We start from the raw sequence: 22,889 nt of genomic DNA, 5'->3' as shown, positions 1-22,889 counted from the left end.
CTCCTGTTTTCTGAATGGGATTTTGAGATGTGTATTGCTTATTAATACTGGATAAAACCATCAGCAAAGCATTTAAATAATTTTCAAATAAAGACTAAAGGGGCTGTTATCTCACAAAATTTAACATTAAAATACTATGCTTATAAAATTTTTAAACCTTTTGGTCCATAGGTTTCAAGTGTAAAACTTAATAACTTTTATTTTGTATTAAAAAAAAAAAAAGGACTCCAGTGGCATCGTTTCTTTTCAAAGAGATTCCTTTGGATTTTCAAGCTCTCTCCCTTCACCTGATGTTCTAGAAAAATAATAAAGCAACATTAATAGCCATATAAAGAATTTTAGACATAAGTCTTATTTTAAAATTCATTGACCTGGAGTAAGACGTAAGACTAGAATCTCAGTGTGTTGATGCACATTCAGCAGTAGATGAAGTTTGGAAGACTGAAGCAGTTAGTGATGACAGCTTCTCTCCTTGGGAGGACTGTGGCCCCCCCCAACCAATTGAGCTCAAGTCAAGATGCCAAGCTGTGAACTGCAGTTATTCAGGATCTGATTTGTATTCCATTCAGGCGTTCCTGAATAGTAAGCTAAACAGTTTTTTACTGTAGTTCAATGCCCTTGGAAGCGTAGAAGAGGGAATCTAATATTCTTTTTGTGCTGGAAAAAGAAAAGGAAGTTTGTGTTGACTGCAGGACCATGCCATCAGCAATGTGCACATTCAAGCTTGTAGTTTCCTTTCACTCCGATCAGCACTAATGTATTGGTTTGCTAGAAAATTTTTCACATCCTTCTTCCGGATTTTAGCAGTGGAGTTTCTTCCACTGAGTTATAAAACCTGAATGATTGCAGCATATTGCTCCAAGTTGTTTGCAGTGACCATTGCAACAATTGTTTAAGGTTTACTTTCCCCTTTATAAACAAGAGTGCTTTGTCCCAAATATTTATGAATTTTTATCCAGAAACTATTGGGCTTTTTATGCATCCTTACTCTACTAAACTAGTTTGTTTATTTTTTTAGTGGTTTAAAAAATATATTTTATGCAATATTTTAGGAAGCAAGCAAGAAATAGCTGCTTCACAGGGAGAGGGTCTATGGTTTTAATTTGTGAATTGCTTTCTTTAAATTAGGCTGAAAAACAAGCTGAAGCCGCGGAAGCGGCAGTGGTAGCAGCTGCAGTGGCTGTGACTCCAAAAGTAAGCCCTAAAAGAGGAAGACCAGCAGGTAACTTTAAATGAAAAGGAATTTTATTTGTTTTTCCCCGTACAAAATAACTTAATAGTTATTATAGTTATAGAGATGGACTGGGGATTTATTGCTCCCAGATCTCCAGAGTATTACAGAATATTTCCTAATATGTAAACTTCCATTAAAAATATATATATATAAAAAAATATATATATACACACATCTCATAGATTTCATAGATTTCATAGATTTCTAGGTTGGAAAAGACCTTAGAGATCATCCAGTCCAACCGTCCCTAATCCCCATTAAACCAGATCCCTAAGTAGATCATCCACCCTATTCTTAAACACATCCAGGGATGGGGACTCAACCACCTCCCTGGGCAGCCTATTCCAGTGGCTGACAACCCTTTCAGAGAAGAAATACTTCCTAACATCCAACCTGAATCTCCCCTGACTAAGCTTATACCCATTTCCTCTTGTTCTATCACCCATCACCAATGTAAAGAGCCCTTCCCCTACCTCCCCACCATCCCTTCTCAAGTATTTGTAGGCTGTAACCAAGACCCCCAGGTCCTTCTCCGCCAGGCAGCTCTCCAGCCACTCTTCCCCGAGCCTGTAGTGATGCTTGGGGTTTTTATACCCCAAGTGAAGGACTCTGCACTTGGCCTTATTAAAGCTCATGCGATTGGCCTCAGCCCAACGATCCAGTCTGTTCAAATCCCTCTGAAGGGCCTCCCTACCCTCGAGCAGATCGACACAGCCTCCCAGCTTGGTGTCATCCGCAAATTTACTGAGGGTACATTCAATCCCTTTATCCAGGTCATTGATAAAGATGTTAAACAGAACCGGACCCAGCACTGAGCCCTGGGGAACCCCACTGGTGACCGGCCTCCAGCCGGATTTAGCCCCATTTACCACCACTCTTTGGGCCCGTCCATCCAGCCAGTTTTTAACCCAAAGGAAGGTGTGCCTATCCAGGCCAGCAGTTATCAGTTTCTCAACCAGAACATTATGAGAAACTGTATCAAAGGCTTTACTGAGGTCAAGGAAAACTACATCCACAGCCCTTCCCTCGTCAACCAGGCGGGTCACCCCATCATAGAAGGTGATCAGGTTTGATTGGCAAGACCTGCCTTTCATAAACCCATGTTGACTGGGCCTGATCACCCGGTTAACCTGCATGTGCTCATTAATAGCACTCAAGATAACCTGTTCCATGACTTTGCCCGTCACCGAGGTCAGACTGACAGGCCTGTAGTTCCCCGGATCCTCCTTCCGCCCTTTTTTGTAAATGGGGGTAACACCCGCCAGCCTCCAGTCCAGCGGAACTTCCCCAGTGAGCCAAGACTGCCCAAAGATAATGGACAGGGGTTTGGCAATGACATCCGCCAGCTCTCTCAGGACCCTTGGGTGGATACCATCAGGCCCCATAGGCTTGTGGGCATCCAGCCGATGAAGCAGATCCTTGACCCGTTCCTCTTGGATCACAGGAGCTTCGATTTGCTCTCCCTCCCTGCTCTCAGACACCATAGGCCAGCTCACCTGGGAACTAAAGACTGAGGCAAAGAAGGCATTAAGGACCTCAGCCTTGTCCTCATCCCTAGTGACTAACGTACCCCCTGTGTCCAGTAGGGGCTGGAGCTAATCTTTAGCCCTCCTTTTGTTATTGATGTATTTATAGAAGGACTTTTTGTTGTCCTTTATGGAGCAGGCTAGTCTAAGCTCCAGTTGGGCTTTTGCCCCCCTGATTATCTCCCTACATGCCCTAACTTCCTCCCTGTATTCCTCCCTGGATGCCTGCCCATTCTTCCAAGACTTATAGACTTCCCTTTTTCTTTTGAGGTGCTCCCAAATCTCCTTTGTCATCCAAGCTGGTTTTCTACCCCGGCGGCTCGATTTCCGGCACACAGGGACAGCTCGCTCCTGTGCCTCCAGAATTTCCTTTTTGAGTAGTAACCATCCCTCCTGCACCCCCTTACCCTTGAGAGCTGTCTCCCATTGGACTTTATTAACCAGACTTCTAAACAGTCCAAAGTCAGCTCTCCCAAAGTCCAGCTTGGCCGTTTTAGTGCTCCCCCTCCTAACTTCCCCTAGAATTGTGAATTCTATTATCTTGTGGTCACTATGCCCCAGGCGTCCTCCAACCTTCACATCTCCCACGAGACCTTCTCTGTTCACAAACAGCAGGTCTAGGGGAGCACCTTCTCTAGTCGGTTCACTGACCAGTTGTGATAGGAAGTTGTCCTCCACACACTGCAGGAATCGCCTAGACTGTTTCCTGACTGCCGTGTTATACTTCCAACAGACATCAGGTAGGTTAAAGTCACCCACAAGGACAAGGGCTAGTGAGCGCGAGACTTCCCCCAGTTGTTTAAAGAATAGTTCATCAGCCTCACCGTCCTGATAGGGTGGCCTGTAGCAGATTCCCACTACAATATCTGCCTTCATAGGCTCCCCTTTGATTTTCACCCACAGACACTCAACCAAGTCGTCCCCAACATTTAACTCTAAGCAGTTTAGACCTTCCCTTACATAAAGGGCAACCCCGCCACCCCTCCTACCTCTCCTATCCCTCCTGAAGAGCTTGTAGCCATCCATGGTAGCGCTCCAATTATACGAGTCATCCCACCATGTTTCAGTGATGGCAACTATGTCATAGTTTCCCCGGATAACAAGGGCTTCCAGTTCCTCTTGTTTATTGCCCATACTGCGTGCGTTCGTATAGAAGCACGTAAGTTGGGCTCTCGACCCCACCGCACCCCTAGGGGGGGGTAGCTTTATTTCCTGAGCCATTATTATTGGGATTTTCTTTTACCTCTAGGCAACTTATGTGTTGCCCCTGACTACACATATCACCCCCTACTTTCACTGAGGCGGCAGGCCGAAGGTACCTACCCACACTCCTCTCGTCAGACACTGGAGGGCCGTCCTTGGCTGTTATTCCTCCAAGTCTGACAATACCCCCCACCCCCTTCACATCTAGTTTAAAGCCCTATTGACGATCCCAGCTAGTTCTGTAGCAAGAAGCCTTTTCCTCCATGGAGACAAATCCGCCCCATCCCTGGATAGAAGGTCTGGCCTTGAGGTCAGCCCGTGGTTAAAGAACCCTAGGTTGTGTTCCTCACACCACTTATGTAGCCAATTATTTAAATCCTCGATCTTTGTTTTCCATCTCGTGTCATGTCCCGAAGTCAGTATGATAGAAGAGAATATCACTTGGGCCACCGATCCCTTCACCATTCTTCCCAAAACCCTGAGATCCCTCTTAATAGTCCGGATGCTTCTTTTCCTAAAGTCATCATTACCAACCTGGAAAATAAGAAGAGGATAGTAATCCGTGGGCCTGACTATAGATGGGAGTTTTTTTATCACATCCCTAATTGTTGCCCCAGGAAGGGAGCAGACCTCCCTATGTAAAGGGTCAGGTCTACAAATCTGGCCCTCCACACCCCTCAAAAGGGAGTCGCCTAAAACAATCACCCGCCTTTTCTTCTTAACTGAGGATGTCTTAATGGTATGTGTGGACCTTGGGAAGGATACTAGCATGTGTGTATCGTCATCTAAACTATCCTACATAGCAACCTGAGGTATTTAGCAATTTAGCACATAGAGGGCCTTAAAATGTTTATGGTTATGCTGGGTCCTCTGAAATAAGGATCATTGTATCCCCTTGCAAGTATCCTTACCTTTAGGAAAGCCTCCATAGGATTCTGCTAATTTACAGACTATGCAATAAGACCTCTGTTTCACTGTGGCTTCACAAAGGTTTATATTAATCAAAGATGTATAAAATTGGTACTTAAGTTGTGTTAGAATATCCACAAAACAAGTTTTAAAAAAACGGGAGGAGGGAGACTGTCTATAGGTAGAGCTCAGAGGACAGTAAAAACAAGTGAAGAGCTGGAGAGATTTTGCTGAAAAGACATTTAAGGGAAATCCCTGTAGGCCGACAGACAACTGAGAAGAAAATACAACTATTAGAAGCAGCATGTAATTTAAAAGATTTTGCTAATAGTTCTGCAGTACTTGTATGTGAAAGTAGCAATGATTTAATTGTAATTCTTATGGCAAGTTTGCAAGTATTCTTGAAGGAAACGTTTTAAATTTGCTTACTGCTAACATGGGGAAAGTTATGGGAGCACTTAAATATGCTATATGAGCATTTAGTCTGGGAAACAGATAACCGAATACTTTATACTCACCTATATCTGGTAGCATTATGAAAATAACTTTCAGAAAGCGCAACCATAGTTAGCTCCCAAGGCAAACTATTTAAGACTAGATGTGAGGAAATGCAGTATTACCTTAGTACTTCATCCACTTTCATTATATTTATTAAATGAACATTTTTAATATTTTAACGTGTGTGGGATTATATTGATCTTTCAAATGAATTGTGTTTATACAAGCTATTGTCTGTAAGAGCAGGAAAGGACTTTTACAAGAGATGCTTTGGCACCCTATGGGAAATGTGTTACTAGATGATGTACTGTGCAGGATTCTCTCACATTAATATGATGCATGCATCTCTTGCTTAGCAGTGCTCCACACTAACACCAGCAGCACTTCAAACACTGGGCTGTTAGGTTTTTTCCTAACAGAATGTTCACTGAGGATAGCAGATAAGCATGTTCCATACGTTTCAATCCATAATCATAGAATCATAGAACGGTTAGGGTTGGAAGGGACCTTAAAGATCATCTAGTTCCAACCCCCCTGCCATGGGCAGAGAAATCCTCCACTACACCAGGTTGCCCAAAGCCTCATCTAACCTGGCCTTGAACACTTCCAGGGATGGGGCATCTACAACTTCTCTGGGCAACCTGTTCCACTGCCTCACCACCTTCAATGTAAAAAATTTCTTCCTTATATCTAATCGAAATCTGCCCTCTTTCAGTTTAAATCCATTGCCCCTTGTCCTATCACTACACACCCTTGTAAAAAGTCCCTCTCCAGCTCTCCTGTAGGCCCCCTTTAGGTACTGGAAAGCTGCTATAAGATCACCCCAGAGCCTTCTCTTCTCCAGGCTGAACAGCCCCAACTCTCTCAGCCTGTCTTCATAGGAGAGGTGCTCCAGCCCTCGGATCATCTTCGTGGCCCTCCTCTGGACTCGCTCCAGTAGCTCCATGTCCTTCTTATGTTGGGGACTCCAGAGCTGAACACAGTATTCCAGGTGGGGTCTCACGAGAGCTGAGTAGAGGGGCAGAATCACTTCCCTCGACCTGCTGGACACGCTCCTTTTGATACAGCCCAGGATACGGTTGGCTTTCTGGGCTGCCAGCGCACGTTGCCGGCTCATGTTGAGCTTCTCATCCACCAGCACTCCCAAGTCCTTTTCCTCAGGGCTGCTCTCAACCCATTCTCCGCCCAGCCTGTACTTGTGCTTGGGATTGCCCCGACCCACGTGCAGGACTTAATGCAGCAGGTAATGGCAGCATACTAAGTATTTTCATTTTACAGAATTCAAAGACTATAAAGGTTAAGAAGGTGGATAAACTATTTAGCTCCCTTTAACGCTGAAACATGGTGAAATTGAAAAAATGTAGAACCGTGCTGTATACCTCAGTGTGGTGGTAGAATTTCTTGACACTGATTTACTCTCAGGGAAAGGGATGGAAGCTCCATGAAGCTCTTAAAACTACTACTAATAAATAGGCCAAGTTTAGATTTGCACACTAAATTACTTAAGTTTTTTCCCCTCACTTAAGACAATTATTGTCTTATTATTCTGATTATTCCACTTATTTTTCTCTTGTTTCAGGGTTATTTTTATTTTTTTTTATTAGCTGCGTAACATGAGGCAGGGCCATTCTGAGTGCACTGGGTGGAAAAGGCACAGGAATAGATGGTTTAAACCTCTTAGACTGCTATCTTAAAGTGCCAAAGTGTTGGCTGAGATTTTAATTTTTCAAAGGGATCTCAATTAAACTTTGATACACAGTTCCAACATTTGAATTTTTTTAAATAGAGTATTTACCCTACTGAGTTTGATTCAAGTGTTGCTTCTATGTGCAGCCATGAGAAATAATGCTTTGAGATAAGGAATGGGTGGTGGCTGTAGACTAACCTGTTCTTTTTGTATAATTAGTTACTGAAGTAAAGGTTCCAAAACCAAGAGGGAGACCCAAATTGGTGAAACCACCTTGTCCTTCAGACACCGACACGTAAGTTAGCTTTTTATATAAAATGCCTGTCTATTGTAAACCAAGTGGTTGCATTTGGTGAGCTGTCATGACTTAACTGAGTTCCTGTCCAGCATTTTCCTTGTAGTACTCAGTATAAGTTGGATGTTGCGGTCGGGATGGGTGGACAACCAGATGGGTAAAAAAAGTGGTTGGATGATTGGACTCAGAGGCTAGGGGTTAATAGGTTGTTTTCTACCTGGAGGCTGGTAACAAGTGGAATACTGCAGGGATCTATCCTGGGACCTGTCCTGCTTAACATCTTTATCAATGACCTGGAGGAGGCGACAGAGTGCACTCTCTTCAAGTTTGCAGATGACAGTAGATTGAGGAGGGGGGGAGGGGGGCAGTCAATACACTTGAGGGCAGAGCTGCCATCCAGAGGGAACTAGACAGATTGGAGGAACAGGCTGACAGGAACCTCATGACATTCAATCAGCACAAATGCAAATTCCTGCCCCTGGGAAGGAAGAACCCCTGGCGATGGTACAGGCTGGGGACTGACTCCGGAGCAGCTCTACTGAAAAGGACCTGGGGATCCTGGTAGACAGAAAGCTGACCATGAGCCAACAGCGTGCCCTGGCAGCAAAGGAGGCCAACAGTATCCTGGGCTGTATGAACAGCAGCGTAGGCAGTTGTATTGGGTCTGGCTGGGACAGAGTTAACTTTCTGCATAGCAGCCCTCATAGTGGTGTGCTTTGTATTTGTAGCTAGAAGGGTGTTGATAGCACACCAATGTTTTGGCTATTGCTGAGCAGCTGCTGGAACAGCATCAAGGTTCTCGCCACCCCTACCCCACCCACCCCCCCCCCCCCCACACACTTCCCCAAAGGCTGGAGGGTGGGCAAGAGGTTGGGAGGGGACGTAGCCAGGACAGCTGACCCAAACTGGCCAAAGGGATATTCCATAACCTATGACATCGTGCTCAGCAATAAAAGCTAAGAGAAAGGAGGGGGAGGAGGGGCATTCGTTATTAAGGCGTTTCTCTTCCAAAGCAATCGCTACATGTACTGAGGCCCAATTCCCAGGAAGTGGCTGGACATGGCCTGCTGATGGGAAGTAGAGAATAAATATTTTTCTTTTTTTTTTTTCTTTCTCTCTTTGTTTCTGGGTGTGGCCTTTACTTTCTTTCATTAAACTGCCTTTATCTCGACCCATGAGTTTTTCATCTTATTTTCTCTCCCTGTCCTGCTGAGGAGGGGGAGTGACAGAGCAGCTTGGTGGGTATCTGGCAGCCAGCCAAGGTCAACCCACCACAGCAGTAGATTGAGAGAAGTGATTATCCCCCTCTATTCAGCACTTGTTAAACCACATCTAGAATCCTGGGTCCCCCAATACAAGAAAGATGCCGACTAACTGGAGCAAGTTCAGCAGAGGGCCACCAAGCTGGTCAGAGGGCCGGAACACATGTCCTATGAGGAGGGGCCGAGGGAATTGGGATTGTTCAGCCTGGAGAAGAGAAGGCTTTGGAGGAGATCTAATAAAAGCCTTCCAATACCTACAAGGAGTACATCAAGAAGAAAGAGCCAGGCTCGTCACGATGGTGCATGGTGGGAGGATGAGAGGCAATGGGCATAAATTGAAACAAGAGAGGATCAGACTGGATATAGGAAAATACTTTTTCACCCTGAGGACAGTCAAGCAGTTGGGCAGGTTGCCCAGAGGTTTTCCAGTCTCCATCCTTGGCGGTTTTCAAGACTAGACTGGAGAAAGCCCTGAGTAACCTGGTCTGAACCACCCCCAGCAAAGGGTTGGACAAGAGACTTCCAGAGGCCCCTTCCAACCTGAATTATCCTATGATCCTATGAAATGAAAGATCTAAGAGTGAGTCAACTTTGTGCAGGTGGAGTACTTGATAGTAAAAACTTAAAAGTACATCTTCCTGAACTGAGAGTTAGATTCTCTTTTAAACTGAATATAGATAATGAATATGAAGCTTAAATAATTTACTGTTTTAGTGTTCATGAAGAGGAGAAGACAAAGCAAAAAGGACTGGAAGAAAAGCCCCAGAAACAAGGGAAAAAAGATGAGGAGAGTCAGAAGGAAGAAGACAAATCGAGGAAAGAATTTGATAGAAGAGAAGCAAAGAGGGAGACCGAACCAAAAAGGAGAAATACTTCCCAAGTGGGTTCTGCATCAGCATCTGATTCTGAAGAGGATGAAGGAGAACATGAAGGTGATAAGGTATATTGCTCTTTATTGACTTACTTATTGTAAAGAACAGTAGTTCATTGAAAATATTTCTTAAAGCTAATACTAGGTCTTCAATTTTGTCTATTAAGTGTTGGAGCCTTGTGTCTGGCTAATATAGATGCATGTCTTGGAAACGAGAAGTTGCAGAATTCCTTTCTGTCAAATACTCTTGTCAATAGCTTTTATATATTTACAAAGAAAAAAAAATTCTAATACTTATTTTTTTTAAAAGATGGATTTAAATGTAAGTGATTTATTGTAGCAAAAGTTTGTTGGCTTTTTAAAAAAATATGCTTACTTGAATACATATTTTTTTTTGTCCTGAGTGTTGAGAATCTGTGGGGTCTGTGAAATATATTTTTGAGAGATAGGAAGCTGTCTCTAGCTGATCATTTGGGAATAGCTTTGGGTTTTTTGGTGTTTGGGATATTCTTCTCCATATCTGAGAAAAAACACTAATAAAACTCAGCTTCTTATCTGCATATAAAAGATTTGAATTTAGTTACAGAGGAATGCTAACTCTCATCAGGGTGTTTCGTGGACTAGAGCAATAATGTGTAGACATATAGAGCAGGTAGGTTTAGCTATTAGTATTTTTGACGTTCGGTAATCTAAAGACTCCTTCTCTCTTCTCACCCTAAAATCCTAAATAAAAACAGAAGAAAAAAGGGAGGAGAAACTTTCAAGGAGCTCATAGAAGAAACATGTTACAAGGCCAACATGAGAGAGAACTGACAGAAAGAAAGTGTAAGCAAGAGGAGCAAATTGAATCTGAGCCGTGAGTATGTTTTAATACATAGTGTCTGTACATTGTGGTAGTACTTTGAAACTAAGAGGAGGCACAAAACCTGACAAAATTCCCAATTGGTTTGCACTGTGTTCTGTGCCCTCCCTCTGCCTTTTTTTCCCCCCCAAGCATTATTTAACTTTTTAAGTGGAGAATAAAAAAGCTCTTGTAAATCAATATGTAGTATTGTGAGAGGATGGGAAAAAATGAATCCAGAAATTAAGTGATGTCAGTCTTTCAGTGACTTAGATTTCCTAACGGTAGGACAGAGTTGGTGGGTTCTGTTTAGAAGTATCCTGAGAATACCTGGAGAGAGAGATAACTCTCTTGTTCCAGCAGGGCCATGTATTACATTTTAAGTAAGTCTTGAATACATGAGATTGAGATTTATATCAAAATTCTATAGCCATGAATTAAGTTGCTAAGGTTGTGGAATACATAGGGTTCCTTGGAAAACACTTCCTTCTCTGTCTGGCAGCTGGAGGCTATACTATCAGATAGAACAAGGAAGAAGTTCTGTTTTATGCTACTCTGGCTCTGCAAAGCCAGTTGAGTAATATCAAGTAGTTTGCAGTCAGAAGATAAATTATCACAAATGAGCCAAGCGTTAGCATGGAGAGAAGATCCTGCCAGAAACTTGGGGAGGGGTTGGGACAGCAGGAAGAAATCGATCTGACCCATTCTCAAGACCTATTCCACAAGTGGGTGAAGAAGCCACCACCACGAGATCAAGATGTTCCCATCCACGTAGTTCTTGGGAAGGAGGAAGAAGGGGGAGAACAAGGTAAAAATTCTGGGAATTAGGAGAAGGAAACGGCCCCCTTCATCTATAACAATAAAATTATAACCTTTCTCTATCCTTTAACAAGAATCTAGATTTATTTGCTCCTCCTCCCCTCAAGGGATTTCGTCTCTTCCTTGTCAGTTATTCTTTCTCTAGAAACCTAAACACACTTCTTCCTTGGGGCAAACCTAAACTTTCCCAATGTCCCAAAGACACTAAATTGTTTTTATCATTTCTGCAATTCTTAATATATTATTATGTAAATCTGACATACTTTTTGATTTCTGCAATAAATTGTCATGTGTTGTTTTGGTTATCATAGAATGGTTTGGGTTGGAAGGGAACTTGAAGATCATCTAGCTCCAACCCCCCTGCCATGGCCAGGGACACTCTCCACTACACCAGGTTGCCCAAAGCCTCATCCAACCTGGCCTTGAACGCTTCCAGGGATGGGGCATCTACAACTTCTCTGGACAACCTGTTCCAGTGCCTCACCACCCTCAATGTAAAAAATTTCTTCCTTAGATCTAATTGAAATCTCCCCTCTTTCAGTTTAAAAACGATACCCCTTCTCCTATCACTACACTCCCTGATAAAGCGTCCCTCCCCATCTTTCCTGTAGGCCCCCTTTAAGTACTAGAAGGCTGCTATAAGGTCTCCCCAGAGCCTTCTCTTCTCTAGGCTAAACAACCCCAAATCTCTCAGCCTGTCCTCATAGGAGAGGTGCTCCAGCCCCCTGATCATCTTCATGGCCCTCCTCTGGACCTGCTCGAGCAGGTTCATGTCCTTCTTATGTTGGGGGCCCCAGAGCTGAACACAGTACTCCAGGTGGGATCTCACGAGAGCTGAGTCTTCTTTACTTTTAAATAGATTTCATATTTTATGCATCTAGGGAACTATACAGAGCTCCACTTCAGTAAAAGTAAGGAGCAGTAGCTTATCTTAGTGACTGTACATAGTTTAGATTATGCCTGATGCCTAATTATTAAGCACGAAACCGAATATTGATAAAATGTGAAAAGGTTTATTTTTCTTTTTGCTGTCTTGCAACTTCCCCTGTCAACATAATGGATACAAATAGAATGTTTCGTTTCATTTTTTAAAATCATTATTTTCCTTTTTTCTGGTCTAGGTAGCTACCTCATTAATATTTGTTAGGCAAACTCAATTCAGTGCTTTGTACATAAAACACAGCCTTGCTTAAAGAATGTGAGTCTGTGCAGGTACAACTGTGTTGCTCCTCAGTCTACTGCCAAGTTTGTGCCAACATCCTCAGCTATTCATCCTCTCACTTGGTAAAAAGAAACAAAACAGCTTGTTGAACAATATGTTGCAGAAAAGACCTTGACTTTTGCTCATTTAACATGCATTACCAACTACAGCTTTTCCTAGTACCAATGAAAGATAACTTAGGGAAACAGCATATATGCCTATCAACACAATTGAAAGTAGTTCTTAAGCACAATCACCTGGAATACATTATTTTCTAGAATGCACAGAATCAGAATAATTCAGGTTGAAAGGGATCCCAGGAGGTCATCTAACTTCAATCTCTGACTCAAAGCAAGATTAGCCATGGGATCAGATTGTTCAAGTACATATTCAAAAAGATATGAAAGCATCTTATCTCTAGTTAACAAATGGAGTAAAGTTACAGCAATATTTTAAAAAAATATTTATTTATCTTGGCTCACTGGGGAAGTTCCGCTCGACTCGCGCTCACTAGCCCTTGTCCTTATGGGTGACTTTAACCTGCCTGATGTCTGTTGGAAGTATAACATGGCAGTCAGGAAACAGTCTAGGCGGTTCCTGCAGAGTGTGGAGGACAACTTCCTCTCACAACTGGTTAGTGAACCGACTAGAGAAGGAGCTCCCCTAGACCTGCTGTTTGTGAACAGAGAGGGTCTTGTGGGAGATGTGAAGGTTGGAGGACGCCTGGGGCTTAGTGACCACGAGATAATAGAATTCTCAATTCTAGGGGAAGTTAGGAGAGGGAACACTAAAACGGCCAAGCTGGACTTTGGGCGAGCTGACTTTGGGCTGTTTAGAAGTCTGGTTAACAAAGTCCAATGGGAGACAGCTCTCAAGGGTAAGGGGGCGCAGGAGGGATGGTTACTATTCAAAAAGGAAATTCTGGAGGCACAGGAGCGAGCTGTCCCTGTGTGCCGGAAGTCGAGCCGCCGGGGTAGAAAACCAGCTTGGATGACAAAGGAGATTTGGGAACATCTCAAAAGAAAAAGGGATGTCTACAAGTCTTGGAAGAATGGGCAGGCATCCAGGAATCAATACAAGGAGGAAGTTAGGGCATGTAGGGAGATAATCAGGGAGGCAAAAGCCCAATTGGAACTTAGACTAGCCTGCTCCGTAAGGGACAACAAAAAGTCTTTCTATAAATATATTAATAACAAAAGGAGGGCTAAAGATCACCTCCAGCCCCTACTGGACTCAGGGGGTACGTTAGTCACTAGGGATGAAGACAAGGCTGAGGTCCTTAATGCCTTCTTTGCCTCAGTCTTTAATAATAAGGTCAGCAGTTCCCAGGTGAGCTGGCCTTCGGTGTCTGAGTGCAGGGAGGGAGAGCAGATCGAAGCTCCTGTGATCCAAGAGGAACGGGTCAAGGATCTGCTCCTTCGGCTGGATGCCCACAAGTCTATGGGGCCTGATGGTATCCACCCGAGAGTCCTGAGAGAGCTGGCGGATGTCATTGCCAAACCCCTGTCCATTATCTTTGGGCAGTCTTGGCTCACTGGGGAAGTTCCGCTGGACTGGAGGCTGGCGGATGTTACCCCCATTTACAAAAAAGGGCGGAAGGAGGATCCGGGGAACTACAGGCCTGTCAGTCTGACCTCGGTGACGGGCAAAGTCATGGAACAGGTTATCTTGAGTGCTATTAATGAGCACATACAGGTTAACCGGGTGATCAGGCCCAGTCAACATGGGTTTATGAAAGGCAGGTCTTGCCAATCAAACCTGATCACCTTCTATGACAGGGTGACCCGCCTGGTTGACGAGGGAAGGGCTGTGGATGTAGTTTTCCTGGACCTCAGTAAAGCCTTTGATACAGTTTCTCATAGTGTTCTGGTGGAGAAACTGGTAACTGCTGGCCTGGATAGGCACACCCTCCTTTGGGTTAAAAACTGGCTGGATGGCCGGGCCCAAAGAGTGGTGGTAAATGGGGCTAAATCCGGCTGGAGGCCGGTCACCAGTGGGGTTCCCCAGGGCTCAGTGCTGGGTCCAGTTCTGTTTAACATCTTTATCAATGACCTGGATGAGGGGATTGAATGTACCCTCAGTAAATTTGCGGACGACACCAAGCTGGGAGGCTGTGTCGATCTGCTCGAGGGTAGGGAGGCCCTTCAGAGGGATTTGAACAGACTGGATCGTTGGGCTGAGGCCAATGGCATGAGCTTTAATAAGGCCAAGCGCAGAGTCCTTCACTTGGGGTATAAAAACCCCAAGCATCGCTATAGGCTCGGGGAGGAGTGGCTGGAGAGCTGCCTGGCGGAGAAGGACCTGGGGGTGTTGGTTGACTACCGGCTTGATATGAGCCAGCAGTGTGCCCAGGTGGCCAAAAAGGCCAATGGGATACTGGCATGTATCAAGAATAGTGTAACCAGCAGGAGCAGGGAGGTGATCCTGCCCCTGTACTCGGCACTGGTGAGGCCGCACCTGGAATATTGTGTCCAGTTTTGGGCCCCTCGCTTTAAGAGAGATATTGAGCTCCTGGAGCGAGTCCAAAGAAGGGCGACTAAACTGGTCAAGGGGCTGGAAAATAAAACTTATGAGGAGCGGCTGAGGGAGTTGGGGCTGTTTAGCCTGGAGAAGAGGAGGCTGAGGGGAGACCTGATTACGGCCTATAAGTACTTGAGAAAAGATGGTGGGGAGTTAGGGGAAGGGCTCTTTACATTAGTGATGGGAGATAGAACAAGAGGAAATGGGCATAAGCTTAGTCAGGGGAGATTCAGGTTGGATGTTAGGAAGTATTTCTTCTCTGAAAGGGTTGTCAGCCACTGGAATAGGCTGCCCAGGGAAGTGGTTGAGTCCCCATCCCTGGATGTGTTTAAGAATAGGGTGGATGAGCTACTTGAGGATATGGTTTAATGGGGATTAGGGATGGTTGGACTCGATGATCTCTGAGGTCTTTTCCAACCTAGAAATCTATGAATCTATGACTGGAGGCTGGCGGATGTTACCCCCGTTTACAAAAAAGGACGGAAGGAGGATCCGGGGAACTACAGGCCTGTCAGTCTGACCTCGGTGACGGGCAAAGTCATGGAACAGGTTATCTTGAGTGCTATTAATGAGCACATACAGGTTAACCGGGTGATCAGGCCCAGTCAACATGGGTTTATGAAAGGCAGGTCTTGCCAATCAAACCTGATCACCTTCTATGATGGGGTGACCCGCCTGGTTGACGAGGGAAGGGCTGTGGATGTAGTTTTCCTTGACCTCAGTAAAGCCTTTGATACAGTTTCTCATAATGTTCTGGTTGCGAAACTGATAACTGCTGGCCTGGATAGGCACACCCTCCTTTGGGTTAAAAACTGGCTGGATGGACGGGCCCAAAGAGTGGTGGTAAATGGGGCTAAATCCGGCTGGAGGCCGGTCACCAGTGGGGTTCCCCAGGGCTCAGTGCTGGGTCCGGTTCTGTTTAACATCTTTATCAATGACCTGGATGAGGGGATTGAATGCGCCCTCAGTAAATTTGCGGACGACACCAAGCTGGGAGGCTGTGTCGATCTGCTCGAGGGTAGGGAGGCCCTTCAGAGGGATTGGAACAGTCTGGATCGTTGGGCTGAGGCCAATGGCATGAGCTTTAATAAGGCCAAGCGCAGAGTCCTTCACTTGGGGTGTAAAAACCCCAAGCATCGCTATAGGCTCGGGGAAGAGTGGCTGGAGAGCTGCCTGGCGGAGAAGGACCTGGGGGTGTTGGTTGACTACCGGCTTGATATGAGCCAGCAGTGTGCCCAGGTGGCCAAAAAGGCCAATGGGATACTGGCGCGTATCAAGAATAGTGTAACCAGCAGGAATAGGGAAGTGATCCTGCCCCTGTACTCGGCACTGGTGAGGCCGCACCTGGAATATTGTGTCCAGTTTTGGGCCCCTCGCTTTAAGAGAGATATTGAGCTCCTGGAGCGAGTCCAAAGAAGGGCGACTAAACTGGTCAAGGGGCTGGAAAATAAAACTTATGGGGAGCGGCTGAGGGAGTTGGGGCTGTTTAGCCTGGAGAAGAGGAGGCTGAGGGGAGACCTGATTACAGCCTACAAATACTTGAGAAGGGATGGTGGGGAGGTAGGGGAAGGGCTCTTTACATTAGTGATGGGTGATAGAACAAGAGGAAATGGGTATAAGCTTAGTCAGGGGAGGTACAGGTTGGATGTTAGAAAGTATTTCTTCTCTGAAAGGGTTGTCAGCCACTGGAATAGGCTGCCCAGGGAGGCGGTTGAGTCCCCATCCCTGAATGTGTTTAAGAAAAGGGTGGATGAACTACTTAGGGATCTGGTTTAATGGGGGATTAGGGACGGTTGGACTGGATGATCTCTAAGGTCTTTTCCAACCTAGAAATCTATGAATCTATGAATCTATGAAAATATAGAACTGAAGAGACGCTTACAAACCATTTGCTCAGACGCAATACTCAGTGCTTATGAGTGTTTTGTAAATTCATGTTTTGCTCATGTTTACTCTGCTTAATGGTCTCTTCTTTAGACAATTTAACATTGCATATGAAATTGTAAGCAAGTTTCACATGACAGAAATAGAGTTTGCAGATTGTTCGAGTTTTAACATGTGCGGGCAGCATATGCATTTCTCAGCATGAAAGGTGTACCAATTTAGTCAGAGTGGTAAGCTTACAAGTGGACTTTTACTGCAAAAACTGTAAACTAACATCGGTTTAAGCAAGATAGGTTTGTGTTATGCACACATTGTTTGACAATGGCTAATCCAAATAAATTGCTCGTAAGTAGCCATACAAGGGTTTATGCAAACAGGTTTGATTTCTTTGTTTAGATGAGTCAAACAATGCTAACTGGAGCTTAGAGTTCAAGCCAATGCAAATACACGTGCACACACACACTCTCACTCTCTCTTGAATAGAGGGAAATGTATATTGGCAGAACGTAACACTACCACTGGCTCAATTCTTGGAAGATATACTTGCAAGTTTTAAAGGACAAAAGCACAATACTGTGCTGGAATATTTAAAGAAATATATGAATTAATTTGCCTATAGATGCTTGTTTGAGACAACCTGGTCAAGACATCTTGTGCAAGCATGCGAAGTGTTCATCTTCAGTTTCTTTTGACCAGTAATGACCACTGGTGTGTCATGTCTGCACCCAAATAGCCTTATACTTTTAACAGGAAATAAAAAGGGCAATCTGACTCAGTTTGTCTCTTGCCACTACAAAAATCCAAGCATTGTCAGGTTCTGTAGAAACAAGAAAGTGGAACAGGTCATGAAAAATCATAGAATCATAGAATCATAGAATGGTTAGGGTTGGAAGGGACCTCAAAGATCATCTAGTTCCAACCCCCCTGCCATGGGCAGGGAAACCCTCCACTACACCAGGTTGCCCATTTGTCATCTGCAAACTTGTTGAGGGTGCACTCGATCCCACTGTCCATGTCGCTGACAAAGATGTTTAAAAGCGCCGGCCCCAGTACTGACCCCTGAGGAACACCACTCGTCACTGGCCTCCACGTGGACATTGAACCGTTGACCACAACTCTTTGAGTGCGACCATCCAGCCAATTCCTTATCCACCGAGTGGTCCATCCGTCAAATCCAGTTTAGAGACAAGGATGTCGTATGGGACAGTATCAAATGCTTTGGACAAGTCCAGGTAGACGATGTCAGTTGCTCTTCCCCTATCCATCAATGCTTTAACCTCATCATAGAAGGCCACCAAATTAGTCGGGCAGGATTTGCCCTTCGTGAAGCCATGTTGGTTGTCACCAATCACCTCCTTTTTTCCCATGTGCCTTAGCATAGTTGCCAGGAGGATCTGGTCCATCATTTTGTCAGGCAAAGAGGTGAGACTGACTGGCCTGTAGTTCCCTGTGTCTTCTTTTTTTTCCTTTTTAAAGATGGGGACTATGTTTCCCCTTTTCCAGTCAGTGGGAACTTCGCTGGACTGCCATGACTTCTCAAATATGATGGATAGCGGCTTAGCAACTTCATCTGCCAGTTCCCTCAGGACCCGCGGATGCACCTCATCAGGCCCCATGGACTTGTGCACCTTCAGGTTCTTGGGGTGCATCTTCATTCTTCAGATGATCTTGGACCTGATCTTCTCCTACAGTGGGTGGTTCTTCATTCTCCCCATCCCTGCCTTTGCCTTCTGTGACTTGGGCTGTGCAGCTCGAGCTCTTGCCAGTGAAGACTGAGGCAAAGAAGTCATGTACCTTGGAGAGACAGTTATTACAAGTGGCCATTTGTTTTCAAGGGATTGGCCAAATATCTTCTACTGTCCAACCTCTTCATTTACAATTTCAGTTAACTCAGATGCCACACTGCATTAATGTCATATTGCATTTTTAACAACTCATTGATTTAAGTACAGTGCTATGTTGCATAACTCAGGTTTGGAACCTGCACTGATCTCTTATTTATAAAAGGTACTCCTTTAGTATGCCACTCATCCAGGCAAAACAAACATTTGTAATTATCATTATTTAGCTGAAAACTCCCAAATGACATTTTTTAAAGCTGTCCAATCAGAAACCAATAATTCCAAGACTACATCTGGAGCAAAATCAAATTCCTGTTCATCTAAAAGAAGGGATAAAACATAAGTTCACCCTACTGCAATTAATAACCAACATGCCCCACAGATTTATATGCAAAGTTTTAGCTTCCAGGCAGCCAAAAGGAATGCTGGACACCACAAGTCTCTCAGACTCTTTCATGCTTCTAAAACCAAGGAGAACACTGCTGGCAGTATAGCTTCCCCCAACGAATACTGCTGGACAAAAGCAATTTGTGAGCACTGACTACAGGAGTACTTGAAGAAATGTACATGTACAAATTGAAGTATTCTTATGGATGTTTGACCAGAACAGTTTAATTTGATGACTTTATACACCTGTCACGCTTAGCCAAAGAGTTCTGAAATTTCATAGGCAGAAGTTCTAATGCTGTTTATCTATATTTAGGCCATTCTCTTACATTGCATTTGCTTGCCTACTGACTATAAGAGAATTTGCAAAGATTTTATAAGTCTCATGGTTTTCTGTGCAATATGGTCCAAGCTTTCTTTTCTTCCAGCTTAATATTATTATAAAACACAGAAGAAAAAGTGTATAGTAGAATCATAGAATCATAGAATGGTTAGGGCTGGAAGGGACCGTCAAAGGTCATCTAGTCCGACCCCCCTGCAAGGAACAGGGATATCTCCAACTAGATCAGGTTGCTCAGGGCCTCGTCCAACCTGGCCTTGAACGTCTCCAGGGATGGAGCATCCACCACCTCTCTGGGCAACCTGTTCCAGTGTTCTACAACTCTCATGGTAAAAAATTTTTTCCTAATATCCAATCTGAATCTACCTCCCTCTATTTTAAAACCATTACCCCTTGTCCTATCACAACAGGCCCTCCTGAACAGCCTCTCCCCATCTTTCCTGTAGGCCCCCTTGAGGTACTGGAAGACCGCTATAAGGTCACCCCGGAGCCTCCTCTTCTCCAGGCTGAACAGCCCCAACTCTTTCAGCCTGTCCTCATAGGAAAGGTGCTCCAGCCCTCTTATCATCTTCGTGGCCCTCCTCTGGACCCTCTCCAACTGGTCCATGTCCTTCTTATGTTGGGGGCTCCAGAACTGGACGCAGTACTCCAGGTGAGGTCTCACGAGGGCAGAGTAGAGGGGGAGAATCACCTCCCGCGACCTGCTGGCCACGCTCCTCTTGATGCAGCCCAGGATGTGGTTGGCCTTCTGGGCCGCAAGAGCACATTGCCGGCTCATATTGAGCTTCTCGTCCACCAGTACTCCCAAGTCCTTCTCCTCAGGGCTGCTCTCGATCCATTCTCCGCCCAGTCTGTATTTGTGCCTGGGATTGCCACGACCCAGATGTAGGACCTTGCACTTGGCCTGGTTGAACTTCATGAGGTTGACACGGGCCCACCTCTCCAGCCTGTCGAGGTCCCTCTGGATGGCATTCCTCCCTTCCAGCGTGTCGACGGCACCACACAGCTTGGTGTCATCGGCGAACTTGCTGAGGGTGCACTCCATGCCACTGTCCATGTCACCGACAAAGATGTTGAAGAGGGTCGGGACCAACACGGACCCCTGAGGGATGCCACTCGTGACCGGTCTCCACTTGGACATCGAGCCGTTGACCACCACTCTCTGAGTGCGGCCATTGAGCCAATTCCTTATCCACCGAGTGGTCCATCCATCAAACCCATGGCTCTCTAGTTTAGAGAGAAGAATGTTGTGCGGGACAGTGTCAAAAGCTTTGCACAAGTCCAGGTAGATGACATCCGTTGGTCGACCCTTGTCCACCGATGCTGTCACCCCATCATAAAAGGCCACCAAGTTGGTCAGGCACGATCTGCCTTTGGTGAAGCCATGTTGGCTGTCACCCACCACCTCCTTGCTCTCCATGTGCCTTAGCATGGTTCCCAGGAGAATCTGCTCCATGACCTTGCCAGGCACAGAGGTGAGGCTGACCGGTCTGTAGTTGCCCGGGTCCTCCTTGTTCCCCTTTTTAAAAATGGGGGTTATGTTCCCTCTCTTCCAGTCATCGGGGACCTCGCCAGACCGCCACGACTTCTCAAATACAATGGCCAGTGGCTTGGCAACTTCATCCGCCAGTTCCTTCAGGACCCACGGATGGATCTCATCAGGTCCCATGGACTTGTGCACCTTCAAGTTCCTCAGATGTTCCCGAACCTGCTCTTCAAGTACAGTGGGCGGTGGTTCATCCTCACAGTCCCTGCTAGTTCTTTCCACAGCTTGGGTGGTAAGACAAGAGGCTTTATCAGTGAAGACTGAGGCAAAAAAGTCATTGAGTAACTCAGCCTTCTCTATGTCCCGGGTAACCAGAGCACCAGTATCCTTCCGGAGGGGGCCTACATTCTCCTTGGACTTCCTTTTGTCCCCTACATACCTATAGAAGCATTTCTTATTGCTTTTTATATCCCTTGCCAAATTCAATTCCTTCAGGGCTTTAGCCTTCCTCACCTGATCCCTGGTCACTCGTACAGCTTCTCTGTATTCCTCCCAGGCTATCTGTCTCCGCTTCCACCCTCTATAGGCTATCCTCTTAATTTTCAGTTGGTCCAGGAGCTCCTTGCTCATCCACGCGGGCTTCCTGGTCTTTTTGCCCGACTTGTTCTTCATCGGGATGCACCTCTGCTGAGCTTGGAGGAGGTGCTCCTTGAATGTGGACCAACTTTCCTGGGCCCCTCGTCCCTCCAGGGCTGCCTCCCACGGCACTTTGCCCATCAGGTCCTTGAAGAGGCCGAAGTCCGCCTTCTTGAAGTCTAGGGCACAGAGCTTGCTGTATAGTTTCCTTGCTGCCCCGTGGATCTTGAACTCCACCGTGTCGTGGTCACTGCAGCCAAGGCTGTCCTTAAGTTTCACATCGCCCACCAGTCCCTCCCTGTTGGTGAGCACAAGGTCGAGCATGGCACCCCTCCTTGTCGGCTCCTCTATCACCTGCAGGAGGAAGTTGTCGTCCACGCATTCCAGGAGCCTCCTGGACAGCCTGTGCCCTGCCGTATTGTCTCTCCAACAGATGTCAGGGTGGTTGAAGTCCCCCATGAGGACCAGGCTTGTGACCGCGAGGCTGCTCCTATCTGGCTATAAAGCGCCTCATCTGCTCTGTCCTCCTGGCCAGGTGGCCTGTAACAGACCCCTACTGTAACATCCCCTATCCGTCCCCGTCCTCTAATCTTGACCCATAAGCTCTCTGTCAGCTCCTCCTCCGACCCCAGGCGAAGCTCCACGCACTCCAGCCGGTTGCTGACGTAGAGAGCGACACTCCCTCCTCGTCTTCCCTTCCTGTCCTTTCTAAAAAGCTTATACCCCTCCATGTTGACACTCCAGTCATAGGAGTCGTCCCACCACGTCTCTGTGATTCCAATAAGGTCGTAGCCCTGCTCATGTGCACGCATCTCCAGCTCATCCTGTTTATTTCCCATGCTGCGTGCGTTGGTGTACATACACTTCAGCTGGGCCTCTGTACTCTGTTCCTCCTCAAGCTATCTAGCCTTCTAGCAGAACATCATATAGAAGTTCCTTCTACCTACACTATAGAAATGAGTGAAGTATTTCTTCTAAAAATGTTTGTTCAAAACTAGGGTTGAATTAACATACTGTTATATTTCTATAAAGTTGAAGAGAAAAGCCTATAAAGAAAGCAATAATTAAACATAATTAATTAGCTTCAAATTAGAAATGGTTAGTTCAGTGAACTTACTAACATTAACTCACTTTTGCTTAGTGCCAACTTCATTCTTTTCTTCCCTCAATGTTCTCTCCATTCAGTTGTGTTTGGTTAATGTCCTGACTTTCAGACCCTGCATTTAGTGTCTTCACACCTTTAAAATGAAGGGGAAAGAATCAGCACTGCATGAAGCAAGAAAAGCAAAATTCTGTCCTAAGAATCATCAACTCCAACACTACAAAAGGTTTTTCCTATTATCTTGAAATCTACCAGCTGAAGCTATATATAGATGCAAGAAGAGATATTATGATGACTTTTAAGAATTCAGTATACCTCAGTCCCATAAATTGCGTTATCTAAATAAA

The 22,889-nt window shown here is 45.4% G+C and overlaps 1 protein-coding gene across 1 annotated transcript in view; it reads left to right on the top strand.

The window, feature by feature from the left end:
• LOC147526258 (lens epithelium-derived growth factor-like) overlaps positions 1–10,345 on the top strand; it is a 53,408-nt gene extending 43,063 nt beyond the window's left edge. Inside the window, exons 2-5 of the mRNA XM_086630118.1 lie at positions 1,129–1,222; positions 7,277–7,352; positions 9,329–9,554; positions 10,223–10,345. Coding sequence (XP_086486244.1) covers positions 1,129–1,222; positions 7,277–7,352; positions 9,329–9,554; positions 10,223–10,345 — 519 coding nt within the window. The remainder of the gene's footprint in view (positions 1–1,128; positions 1,223–7,276; positions 7,353–9,328; positions 9,555–10,222) is intronic.
• Positions 10,346–22,889: the final 12,544 nt, after the last annotated feature.

Source organism: Tauraco erythrolophus, chromosome W (genome assembly GCF_009769465.1).
Source record: "Tauraco erythrolophus isolate bTauEry1 chromosome W, bTauEry1.pri, whole genome shotgun sequence".
NCBI classification, from domain to species: domain Eukaryota; kingdom Metazoa; phylum Chordata; class Aves; order Musophagiformes; family Musophagidae; genus Tauraco; species Tauraco erythrolophus.
The sequence above is the reverse complement of the archived record's forward strand: the minus strand, read 5'-3'. Positions and strand labels throughout refer to the sequence as shown.